Source organism: Geotrypetes seraphini, chromosome 3 (assembly GCF_902459505.1).
Source record: "Geotrypetes seraphini chromosome 3, aGeoSer1.1, whole genome shotgun sequence".
Taxonomy (NCBI): Eukaryota; Metazoa; Chordata; class Amphibia; order Gymnophiona; family Dermophiidae; genus Geotrypetes; species Geotrypetes seraphini.
This window is the reverse complement of record NC_047086.1, coordinates 387,882,953-387,896,378: the sequence shown is the minus strand read 5'-3', so window position 1 is coordinate 387,896,378 and position 13,426 is coordinate 387,882,953. Positions and strand designations below refer to the sequence as shown.

At 40.8% G+C, this 13,426-nt stretch overlaps 1 protein-coding gene across 2 annotated transcripts in view; it reads right to left on the bottom strand.

Moving 5' to 3' along the window:
* THADA (THADA armadillo repeat containing) overlaps positions 1–13,426 on the bottom strand; it is a 538,115-nt gene that overhangs the window by 204,598 nt on the left and 320,091 nt on the right. For both annotated transcript variants that reach the window (XR_004538762.1, XM_033937269.1), the window contains exon 30: positions 11,321–11,436. Coding sequence is in view for 1 of the 2 variants with exons in the window: in XM_033937269.1 (XP_033793160.1) it covers positions 11,321–11,436 (116 nt within the window). In the remaining variant the exon portion in view is untranslated. The remainder of the gene's footprint in view (positions 1–11,320; positions 11,437–13,426) is intronic.

Below are 13,426 nucleotides of genomic sequence, written 5' to 3'. Positions count from 1 at the left end.
CAGGCGCCGTGAGCACTGGCACCGAAGCACAGCTCCCGCCACCAGGACTCACGGATTTTCGACAGCGCATGCGCACTTAGCCTTTTATTATTATGGATAGTATAACAAGGTATACATGCACCAATAATTTAGGCAAGCACACTTATGCCAGTCAAAGAGCTGGTGTAGGCATTTGTGTCCAAATACCAGAAATATATGCATCACTTAGGGGCCCTTTTATTAAGCTGTGATAAGCACTAACGCAGGCTTACCACATGTACGACAGCACTATTGCAGGGCATGCTCAGGTGTTCCACGGTAGTTTTTGCATGCACACATAAACATTTACACATGTAATTAGTGCCTAAATATTATTGCCCGCTTTACAGAGTTCCCCCCTTATTTTCTTAAGTCTTATCGGGCTTTTGGGAATCCTTTTCTGGACCAGCTCTGGCTTGTCTGCATCCATTGGAATATCTGGCCTCCAGCACGGAACACAATATTCTCTAGGTCAGGGGTGTCAAAGTCCTTCCTCGAGGGCCGCAATCCAGTCGGGTTTTCAGGATTTCCCCAATGAATAGCATGAAATCTATTAGCATACAATGAAAGCAGTGCATACAGATAGATCTCATGCATATTCATTGGGGAAATCCTGAAAACCCAACTGGATTGTGGCCCTCGAGGAGGGACTTTGACACCCCTGCTCTAGGTAATCTCTCACTAACCAGCTGTGCAGAGGTAAGCAGTAATTCCTGTCTTTCCAGAAGTCTTGTTTAAATCACTATAGGAGCGGCCACTTAGAATTAACTGCTGCTGCTACAAAAGCCTTCATAGACTTTTTATATGCTTTAGGTTTGATGGCCAATTTGATAAAGGAAAAGATTGTAAGTGATAAAACCATTGAGGAAATGACTTTTTTTTTTTAAATGCGAAGGTCATTATAAATACTTTCTTCGGCAGTGAGCTGGTAACAGCTGATGGTCAAATGGGTGCGAGCCCACAAACCAGCTTTCGTACTGGGACAACTATTTCCTGAGTAGCTGACCTCCCCCCCCCACCAAAGTAAACCAAATGTCATGCATCATTAACCCTGAATGCAGACAGTGTGCTACTGTTCATCAAGATCTAGAATATGAGGAACTGTTTTTTTAATCTTAAAAAAAAAAAGTTTTGCTTCTATCTGGATCTAGTTTACCTAGTGCACCACTACACTTCAGCGCCCCCTGCCTGTTGCATCACAAAACATACTCTCAGTGCTGCTTTTGTGGTTTGCTTTCTTTTTTTTTTTTGGTGTAAGAATTTTTTTTTACTTTGGATCACTCCAACCCGTTATTGTAGACCAGTGTCTCCCAAACTGTGCACCACGGTACATTGGTATGCCCTGAAGAGATTCCAGCCGTGCCACAAGAGATTCTAGAACTGTACTTTATTTTTAAAAATTCCCTTCATAAGTATACACTAGAATAGATGACATGTACATCGCATAGGCAAAAGTCTGTCAATGTTATGAGCGTCTGTGTGCGTAATGATACAACCGCCCATGCAAGCATCATTCTTTGACGTGATTGGTCCTTGAAAACTAATGGCAAGTAATTTTATTTTTATTTTTTATGCAGTGGTTATCCTAACTTGAGCAACAAAGCAATCAAAGCTTTGTTACTGTTTGGATCTTCTTATCTTTGCAGTCTTGGATTTTCAGCTGACAGAAATTAAATTTTAAAAAAAGAGAATGACTGCAAATGGTGGATGATGAAATGCATGTTTGCTTTTCGACTATCGAGCCATGCTTTGAGTTAATTTGCACTCAAAAACAAGAACATCCACTGCATTGATTAGCAATTCCATTCCATCTACTTTAATTTCACCATTGTTACAATAGCTTAAAGTACTTTAAATAACTCTCAAATTTAATTTTTTGTTGGTTTTGCAATTTTATAATTTCAATTATAATGTGCCGCAAAAAACAGTTTGCTCCGTTTAGTGTGCCAGAGCTAAAAAAAAAGTTCAAGAGATACTGTGGTAGACTTTAGATATGTGGTATTCTTTCTTTCTGACTGGAGAATTTACTGTATTTTTCCCCGCTCCATTAGATGCACCTGACCATAAGACGCACCCTAGATTTAGAGGAGGAAAACAAGAATAAAACCATTCTGAACCAAATTCTCCCTGCCAGGCTCTGCACCCAACCCCACACTCCTTGCCAAGTTTTGCACCCTGTCCCCCCTCCCTGCCAGCTCTGTATCCTGTCCCCCCCTCTGGTGGTCTAGTGGTAGGCTGGGACAGGGCAGGCAGGCCTAGTGGCTGGCAGGCAGGTAGGAACAGGGCAGGCAGGTAGGGACAGGGGTCAGGGCGGGTAGGTAGGTAGGCAGGCAGGCCTCTCCCCCGTAGGCAGGCAGCAGGAAAGCCCTGGCCTCTCCCTCCTCCCTCCCTATTTTTAATTCAGCAGGGTGGGCAGGCAGGCCCCGGCCTCTCCATCCTTCCCCCCAAGTAGGCGGCAGGCAGCAGGCAGGCCCCGGCCCTATGCCTATGCTCTTCAACATCTTTATAAATGATCTGGACATTGGTACGATGAGTGAGGTGATTAGATTTGCGGACGATACAAAGTTATTCAGAGTAGCAAAGACACAGGGGGATTGCAAAGATCTGCAACGTGACATAATCAGGCTCGAGAAATGGGCATCGACATGGCAGATGAGGTTCAACGTTGATAAGTGTAAAGTGATGCATGTCGGTAACAAAAATCTCATGCACGAATACAGGATGTCCGGGGCAGTACTTGGAGACTCCCAGGAAAGAGACTTGGGAGTTCTGATCGACAAGTTGATGAAGCTATCCACGCAATGCGCGGCGGTGTCAAAAAGGGCAAACAGAATGCTAGGAATGATAAAGAAGAGGATAACAAACAGATCGGAGAAGGTTATCATGCCGCTGTACCGGACTATGGTGCGCCCTCACTTGGAGTACTGCGTCCAGCACTGGTCGCCGTACATAAAGAAGGAGACGGTACTACTCGAAAGGGTCCAGAGAAGAGCGACTAAGATGGTTAAGGGGCTGGAGGAGTTGCCGTACAGCGAGAGATTGGAGAAACTGGGCCTCTTCTCCCTCGAAAAGAGGAGACTGAGAGGGGATATGATTGAAACATTCAAGATAATGAAGGGAATAGACTTAGTAGATAAAGACAAGTTGTTCACCCTCTCCAAGGTAGAGAGAACGAGAGGACACTCTCTAAAGTTGAAAGGGGATAGATCCCATACAAACATAAGGAAGTTCTCCTTCACCCAGAGTGGTAGAAATCTGGAACGCTCTTCCGGAGTCTGTTATAGGGGAAAACACCCTCCAGAGATTCAAGACAAATTTGGACAAGTTCCTGCTCAACTGGAAAGTATGCAGGTAAGGCTGGGCTCATTTAGAGCACTGGTCTTTGACCTGGGGGCCGCCGCGTGAGCAGACTGCTGGGCACGATGGACCCCTGGTCTGACCCAGCAACGGCAATTCTTATGTTGTTATGTTACTGTGGCTTAGTAAAAGAGGGCCCATATGAAATAATTTAACACATAATTAAGATGCACAGGATAAAATAAATCTAGTAAGGAGGGACTTTCTTTTGAGCTCAGGATAAAGAACTGATTTATCTTTTGTTTTGTTCCTTAGCCTTAATTTATATTCTTTTCTTTAACCACTGCGGCGTGTTTACATTTTCACTTCAATTCATTTCCTGATTTCTTGGGCCACAAATAAATTTAAAAGATTAATATACAGCATATAAACTTCTAAATGGATTTGTTTGTTTTATCATCCTTGCAAAAAAAAAAAAAAGAGGAGAGAGAGAGGGAATAGTGTGAGAACTGGCAAAGTCTATTCTTGTAGAAAGTTTGAAATATCATAACATGGAGTTTTTTTCTGGCCATTTCTGTGACACACTTTATGAGGCATGAGGCAACAGTTTTCCTGTTTTTCAGCAACCCCTCTCTCCGACAAAGAAGGCTGAATGCTCTTGCTTTTTTTACGGATATGATGCACATTTGAAACATTTTGGGTAGAAGCGGGCATTTAACATGTTAACATTTTAAAAAATGCATTTTCCCCCTCTTTTACGAACGCATAGCGCGAGTTTTAGTGTTGGCAGCGGCGGTAATTGCTTCGACGCTCATAGGAATTCTACGAGCATCGGAGCGGTTACCGCCGCTGCTGGCGCTAAAACCCGCGCTATGCGTTCGTAAAAGAGAGGGGGTTTATATTTTTAATGCCCCTAGCATTCCTCAATTTGCAAGGCGATAGTGGCAGCAGTTCACATTCACTGTCTTTTGCTGGCTCCAGTCGCCTCTCTACTGCGTCCCATCACTCAGGAAACAGGAAGTTATGTGAATCAGGACGCAGTAGAGAAGAGTTCAGTGCCAGCAGAAGTAAGCAAATATGAATCCCTGCTGCCACCTGGTGATCTCTAGCAGGCAAGTTGAAATAGACTGGGGGGAGGGGTTTGAAAGTGAGTTAGTAAGAGAGGGGAGGGGAAGGGGAAGATGGCAGAGGGGTGGAATGGAAAGACAGAAGTTGGAATCAGAGAGACACGTGGGACTCGATGGCAGAGGAGAGGGAGGGAGTGATGGTGGACAACAGAAGCAGTGGTGGACAGACAAACTGGATAAGACAGACAAACTGGATAAGAAGGTGCATCTATACATGGTGCACAATTGGGGGAATTTTAGATAGTAACATGACGGCAGATAAAGACCTGATATTGGTGCTAGAAGGTGGGTTGGAGTTTGGAATTGAAAGCATCTTCAAAGAAGTGAGCTTTGAGTTTGGCGCGAGCCAGAGACAGAACTTGATGTACGAGTCAAGCAGTTCCTGAATCCACCCCTCAACTTCATGTACATGACATTTAAAACCTGTCACTTTGCGGCGCACGCCTTTGGCGCGCGTTACGGACTATGGATTTTTTCTAAATTCCTTTTAAAATACAAAAAAATTACACAAAATTTCTTATCTTTGCTTAATAGCTCCTCTTTTTTTTATCATACTTTTGGAAACTGAAGTAGATATTCCTTCTACTCTTAATCCTAATTTTGCAGATATGGAAAATAAATCGTCTTTTATTCCGGTCTTTTGGGGTCATAGACCCATTAAAAACGAATCTAATCATGCTAATTCTCATGCTGTTTTGCCATCAAATTTAAAATTACTCTCTACAGATAGAACTTCTTCCACTAATTCTAAATTACTCTTAAATCTCAAGTCCAAATCGTTAAATATAGGTTTAATTAATACTCGCTCTATTAAAACAAAATTTCATCTCATTAAAGATCTTATTATAGATCAATCGTTAGATATATTATTTCTAACTGAAACTTGGTTATCAGATGGCGACGAAGCATATCTTACATTTGCCTGTCCAGATGGTTATTCTTTTTTTTATAACCATCGTTCCAATAAAAAGGGTGGAGGTCTAGCTGTAATATTTAAAGAATTCTTATTGACTCAGGTGGATAAATCTACAGGCAATGTGACCATTGAATATTTACAACTCACCATACAAACAAAACCTAGAACTGATGTATTACTAATTTACCTTCCTCCCCCTATAAATTCTGATAATATTGCCCTTCTTCAATCCTTACTGTTTGAATTCGGCAGTTCTACCTTAAACCCATTAATTTTAGGGGACTTTAATATCCACTTTGATGACCAAAGTAACAGTTTTACTAAAACAGTTTTTTCCTATATTAATCTATTAGACCTATACTCATTAATAACCCAACCGACACATCAAGCAGGTCATATTATTGACACAGTATTAATTCCAACGTCAGCAAAGAACAACTTTTCCTTAAACTGTTGTCATCCAGTTCCCTGGTCTGATCACTTTTTGATTTCACTGACATATGTTAGCCCATATACTAAACCTAACACTAAACGACAAACAATTTCCTACAGGAATTTTAAGGAACTTTCACAGGATACAATACAATCTACATTTAAACTAGATTTTTCAGAATTAACTACTACTTCAATAGATGATTTAACCAACTTGTGGAATAGAGCCATTCAAGCTACTTTAAATAAACTTGTTCCAATACAAAATAAGGTCATTTCTGCTCGTAAAATTAGTAACCCTTGGTTTACTGCAGATCTCTTACTTTTTAAAAAACAATTAAGATCTCTTGAACGAAGATGGAGGAAGGATAAATCCCAAAATAATCTTATGACATACAAGGAACATATGAAACTCTATAAAACAAAAATTAATCAAACCAAAATGAAATACTATTCTGAAAAAATTTTCAAAGCTAAAAACCCTTCTATTCTTTATAACATTCTTAATAAAATAACATCGCATAAAAAAATACAAAATGATACAAGTAGTAGAGTTCCTACAGCCCAAGAAATCGCTGACTATTTTACGGAGAAAATTATTAAAATTAGGAAATCATTTAAAAATCTTCCACTCCCAAGTGATTCTGAACAGACTAATTCAGATTTGTTATCCTCTAAGTGTTCGAAATTCAAAATGCCTAGCATTAATGAGATAGAAATTATTCTAAAAACTCTGAATATCAAAAGTTCAAAAGCTGACCTAATACCACCACTAATTCTCAAACAATATTTTAAAATCTTTGGACCTTTGATTCATGTATTGGTTACAGAGAGTTTAAATCAACAGACGGTGCCCCTGAATTGGAAAAAATCATATATCCGTCCAATTATTAAAGATAAAAACGTAGGTCAAGATGAACTCTCCAATTATAGACCAATATCTAATATTCCATTTTTGGCTAAATTAACAGAAAAAATTGTTTTCAACCAAATTTCAGAGTTTATAGAACAAACTAATGTGTTACATCCGAATCAAACCGGTTTTAGAAAACATCATAACACGGAACACTCCCTTCTCGGTATGACAGCCTCAATTCAATATTTCTTAGATCACCATCAATCGGTGCTGTTAATTTCTCTTGATCTTTCAGCAGCGTTTGATACAATTGATCACCAGTTGCTCCTTGCTTGACTTCAATCTATTGGGGTTACAGATGAAGTTCTAGCTTGGTTCACATCTTATTTTAGTGAGCGTACATCTACAGTTATTTTTAATAATTCTTCATCCCTTCCATCTCAGATTTCACATGGGGTTCCACAAGGATCTATTCTTTCACCTTTGCTTTTTAATATTTTTTTAGCATCGCTGATGACATTATGCCAATCCGTAGGATTTCATGTTTTTGCCTATGCCGATGATATACAATTATTGCACCCCTTAAATAATAACAATTTAAGTGAAATTTCGGCTATTAATGAGAAACTAGATCAAATACACCATTGGCTAGATAAAAACAGATTGGCTCTCAATATCAATAAAACCAATGTTATGCTATTTCCATGGAAAGAGAGTTTTCCTCTTGCTTATCCAATTTCAATTCATAATGTTCCCCTACAATTAGTTAAAAATATAAAAATTTTAGGGGTAATTTTTGATAATAAACTTAATTACCATGATCATATCAGTAACATTGTAAAAATTACCTTTTATAGGTTACGTAAAATTCGTTCCATCTCTAAATTTCTTTGTCCTAAATCACTTACTATATTGATTCACTCTTTGGTGATGTCTAAAATTGATTATTGCAATTCTTTATTCAAAGGAATTGCACTATATGAAATAAAACGATTACAAATTATACAAAATACAGCTATAAAAGTAATAACTAATTCTAAAAAATTTGATCATGTAACACCACTTCTCAAAGAGGCTCATTGGCTCCCTGTTATTTACAGAATCACTTATAAATTATGCATAATTATCTTTAAAACTCTGATCAATAAGACTCCTGCTTTTCTATATAAGTCACTTATTCCATATTCTGCAAAGAGAATTCTACGTTCTAGCGAACAAAATCTGCTATCGATTCCATCATTAAAAATTATTAATACGAGGAGACAATTTATTTTTTCTTGTACTGCACCGCAAACATGGAACGCCCTCCCTATTTCTTTACGGGAGGAGAGAGAAATTGGAAAATTTAAAACTGAGTTAAAAACCTTCCTTTTTAAAGATGCCTTTTCAACATAATTTTACTTTTCGTGAATCATATTTTACTTTGTTATACCTTGCGTTAACTATTTCCCTTTTGTATTTTCCCTCAATGTTTCTTCTTTTCTTTATGAATTGTATTTCATCCCTCCCTTCCCTATGTTTATCAATGTTAAATTAAGAGTTTTAATCATTATTTAAATTAGTATGTGTATTGTATTGTATTGTTTTTTTTTTTTTTAAATGTACATCACTTAGAATATTTTATTAAGCGATTGATCAAATCATTTAATAAACTTGTAAACTTGTTTGTTCCAAGCATACCACCGTAGAAGGGACGGAGTCTGGAGCTAGCCATAGAGGAGAAGGGTACAGATAAGAGACTTATTTGATGAGTGAAGGGGAGGGGGGTGACTGCTTGAAGAACTCCATTTTTAAGGTACTCTCTCTATAGTAAAGGGGTCCTGAGCGAAACAGAGGCTGAGGGAAGATATGGAATGTAAAAGGGAGAACACAGCTGAAATTGAAACTGATGCAAAGGTAACTGCAGCCCATTGGTCAGACATTCTTAAAGAACCTTAGCCAGCCCACAGGCTGAGGGAAAGGCCAAACTGAATGTTGATGCCTCATAAGAAATTGGTTCGATCTCCTCTGCAGCTTATTGACTGGCTAAGAAATCTCTGAGGAATGGACTGAGCACGCAACACAGAAGAGCTGCAGTGTTGTTAAGGAGTTGAGGGGGGGAAGAAATGCTGAGGGAACACATATGGAATGAGAAAGAACAGAGCGGAACTAAATGCAAGCTGGGGGAGGCATGCACAGCGATACAAAGATAAGTGGAAGAAACAAACGGATGAGGACACTAGAAAAACTAACATTTTCGTTGTAGCGCCAACTTTATGGAACGCCATGCCACCTCAACTCTGCCTCGAAAACCTTCCCCTCCCCCTTTATCCTCAAGCTCATGTTTGTATTTGTAATTTATCTACTTAATGTCCACATTTCCCCTCCTACAAAAATTTATTTTAACCTTTCATTTTTAGCATTGTAAACCGGCCAGATGCACGTCAATGGTCGGCATATTAAAATTAATTAAACTTGAAACTAGAGGAACGGTGTGGAATGCAGAACAGCATAGAGGGTTCTCAGAAGAGAGAATCAGGTTGGAGGGAAATACTAAGGGGTGAGGAAAAGGATGAAAGTGGCAAGAGAGGTGAGACTATTTTCATTTACAATTTTACGACAGCTCCTCTCCACAACTCAGTGGAGCAAAATCACTGGGTAGGAATGCGCACCTCAATACTTCCACAAGATAACCCAAACAACCACCCCATCATAACCATTTACCCACATTCCCGGGCCAGGCTCGGTCTTCCAGGTACTTGTAATTAATCATGCAATTAAAATTTTTGATCTCACAATTTCTAAAAAAGGAGGACTTGGAAACCTACTTGCTTTCAGATGGCTGCTTTTAGAAATAGGCAACATCTCCAGTTCTTAAATGACTACTGAATATGGGAGCAATTAAGAATTGATAGATACTTTACATCAGGGGTGCCCACACTTTTTGGGCTTGCGAGCTACTTTTAAAATGACCAAGTCAAAATGATCTACCAACAATAAAATTTAAAAAAAACCCCACAAAGCAAACTGAAAGGCAGAGAAAATGTTAATTATCATTCATATTCCGGTTTTTTTTCAAAGAGGTCAAGGCAGATGACTCTATGCAATGTCACCTCAATAACAACCATACAAAAATAGACAAATATAGCCCCTCCCTTTTTACTAAACCACATAGCAGTTTTTAGCGCAGGGAGTTGCGCTGAATGCACCACGCTGCTCTCGACGCTCATAGGCTCCCTGCGCTAAAAAACGCTATTGCGGTTTAGTAAAAGGGAGCCATAGTGCAAAATATAGAAAGCAGATATAAATTCTCAAAACAGACACATTTTGATCACTAAATTGAAAATAAAATCATTTTTCCTACTTTTGTTTGGTGATTTCATGAATCTCTGGTTGCACTTTCTTCTTCTGACTTCTTCTCACTTCACTATGGCTGCACTTCTTCTGACATCTTTTGACTTCAGCCCACTCCTGCAGCCAATATTTCTTCCCTTCTTTCAGCCTCCTATATGCTTTCTCTCTTCCAGACCTCATTCTCTCCCCCAACTTTTTATTTCTTTCTCCCTGCCTCCTGTTCTTTCTTTCTCTCTCTCTCCATGCCCACTTTCTTTCTGTCTCCCTGTTCCCTTTTTCTTTCTGCCTCCCTGCCTGCCCCCTTTGTTTCTTTCTCCCTGCCCTCCCCCAAGCCACTAGGTTTGCCCTCGCCACCGGGGAACAGGCCTCTAAGCCACCGCCCCCCAAGCTCTGCATGCAGAAGCCTTGCACTGACCAGCATTCTGCTTCCCTTCAATTCTGATGTCGGAGAGGAAGTTCCGGGCCAGCCAGGCAGCGATTGGCTGGCCCAGAAATTCCTCTCCGATGTCAGAATTGACGTCGGGGAGAGGAATGCTGGTCAGCGTGAGGCTTCTGCAGGCCCAAATCTCCGGACACCCAGGGCCGAGGAAAAGAAAAAAAGCCAGTCTTCCATGAGAGCCGTTCCAGTCTCTTTTTAGCACAACACTTAGAAGAATGCATAGCCCCTCCCCCCCCAATAGGAACCACCTCAACTTCCCATTTTCAGGCTCAAGACGTCAGAGCAGCAGCAGCAGCTCCGGCATTTTTGGGCAGGGCACCTCCTGCTCCCGACCGCCTTTCTCCAGTCTGGCTTGTCGATTCCGCCAGGGGCAGCCGGCGCTCAACTCTCCAGGGTCGTGACTTCCCTAGACCTCCCTCCCGCCTTCTCCCGAAGGAAGTGACATCATCCCCCAGTCGGAAGACGGGTTCTGGCAGTCGGGCAAGGAAGGGCGCAGCCAGAATGAGTGTGCGTGAAGTGATGACTGGTGGGGAACCTTGGGGAGAGGAAGGCTGATTGGCCGGTCGATTGGGACGGCAACACGAGTCTATCACGGAACCCGGGATGGGCTCCGCGATCGACTCGCATTGCCTTCCCGATCGACCGGTTGATCGCGATTGGACACCCCTGCTTTACATGAAATAGAAAGGCATAAGCAGGAAAATAAAACTGACTCATCTCCTCACTGGAAATCATCAGAATACAGTTTTCATGAATGGGCACTAGATCTGGCTGGTTTTGCAGTACCATAATTATATGTAATACTTTAAAAAAATAAAAAAAAACCCAGAGATGTATAAAAACATTTTCCAATATATTAATAACTTCTTTTAACTTTATACACATATGGCGTTTCTACATACCTCCTGGCCAGCCAGAGTTTGGCTTTCACACAAACAATGATGTCATACAGCTCCCGCTGATCATCTGAATTGGTTCTGTGTTTTGACTCAAAGTAGGAGTGTAGCAAGTGAAATACCTAAACCAAAAGAGAGAACATGACAGACTGCTGTGAAAATATTTTCTTAAATCCCCAGTTACTGGCTTTCACCTTTCCTCAATAAAAGATAACACACCACCTGCAAAATGCCCCTTGAAGCAATGTTTTGTTGTTGGGGTTTTTTTTGCTGCAAGACATGTTATTTTTGGAGAAAATATTGATGCTATGAGTCCTGTACCATTCATTTGTTTGTATGCGGTGGGACCTTTCCACAGTTAAAAAGTCAATTATCTCACATATTAATCATGATTTCTTTATGATGTCGTACATATCTACTTAGCTATAAACAACCCTTAAACACAATTTTTCTTGGCATCAATGCTTTCAGTGAACTCATAATTTATTTAGTGGTGTATATATAGAAAACAAATAATTCAATTTATATATTATAATGGAGGTAGAAAGCCTCACACTAAAACTACAAAAAGGCTAGTTGTCCTATGTGAGGGATCCTTGCACTCAGGATTGCCCCAGCCATGCTTCCCATCTTAGCATAGAAAGACTTCAGGGGTTTTCTTCAGCCAGTACACAGTAGTATTCCTATCAGCATGTTTCCTGACTTCCATAAGGGTCCTATCCACCCAATCACATTTCTCATGCAAAATCTCCTCCAAGTTTCTTTTTTCCCTTCCGTTGGTACACCAGCCAGCCTTAAACCTGTGGCCCCTCAGAGTTTGGTCCCAGTCTCTGATTTCTGCTTTCCTTGTCTTCTCTTAACTCTCTTGCCAGAGTTTCCTGTCCATTTGTCAATTTTTCTCTCCTCTCACCTCACTTTCCTCTCAGCTTTCTTCAGTTTATTTTTCTGCCTCTGTCCAGATTTAATACTTTTTTTAATTATCCAGTCTTCAATTTCCCTCTTTTTACTGCATCTACCTAAGCTTTCCATCTCTATTATTCCACATTCTTTCATTATTCCACATTCTAGCGCTATCCTCTTTCTCTTCCTCTCCAGCATTTGCCTTCCTTCTCTCCTCTATCTTCCATACAAAGTCTGCCCAACTTCTCTTCCAGCCAGCATCTGCTCAGGAGCTGTACATCGAATGCATAAGCAATGCCTCTGCTAGGTCAGACTTGAAGTCCATCGTGCCCAGCAGTCCGCACACACGGTGGCCCAACAGGTCCAGGACCTGTGCAGTAAAACTGACAAATCCCTTGGTCCGAACGGAATCCATCCAAGGGTTCTGAAGGAACTAAAGGAGGAGACAGCGGAACTACTGCAGCAAATTTGCAATCTATCCCTGAAAACAGGATTGATCCCGGAGGACTGGAAGATAGCCAACGTTACGCCCATCTTTAAAAAGGGATCAAGAGGTGACCTGAGAAACTACACACTGGTGAGTCTGACCTCGGTTCCGGGGAAAATGGCGGAAGCACTGATAAAAGACAACATCGATGAATATTTTGAAAGAAACAAACTTCTGATAACTAGCCAACATGGTTTCTGCAAGGGGAGATCGTGCCTAACGAACTTATTGCACTTCTTCGAAGGAATTAACAAACGGAAGGACAGAGGAGACCCCATAGACATCATATATCTAGATTTCCAAAAAGCCTTTGACAAGGTACCCCATGAATGCCTACTTCAGAAACTGAAGAACCATGGGGTGGAAGGAGACGTACATAGATGGATCAGAAACTGGTTGGTGGGTAGGAAACAGAGGATAGGAGTGAAGGGCCACTACTCGGACTGGAGGAGGGTCACGGGTGGTGTTCCGCAGGGCTCGGTGCTCTAACCGCTGCTATTTAATATATTTATAAATGATCTAGAAACAGGGATGAAGTGTGAGATAATAAAATTCGCAGACGACACCAAACTATTAAGTGGAGCTCGGAGTAAAGAGGACTGCAAAGAACTGCAAAGAGACTTGAACAAACTAGGGGAATGGGCGATGAGATAGCAGATGAAATTCAATGTTGAGAAATGTAAAGTACTACATGTGGGAAGCAGAAACCCAAGGTACAGCTATAC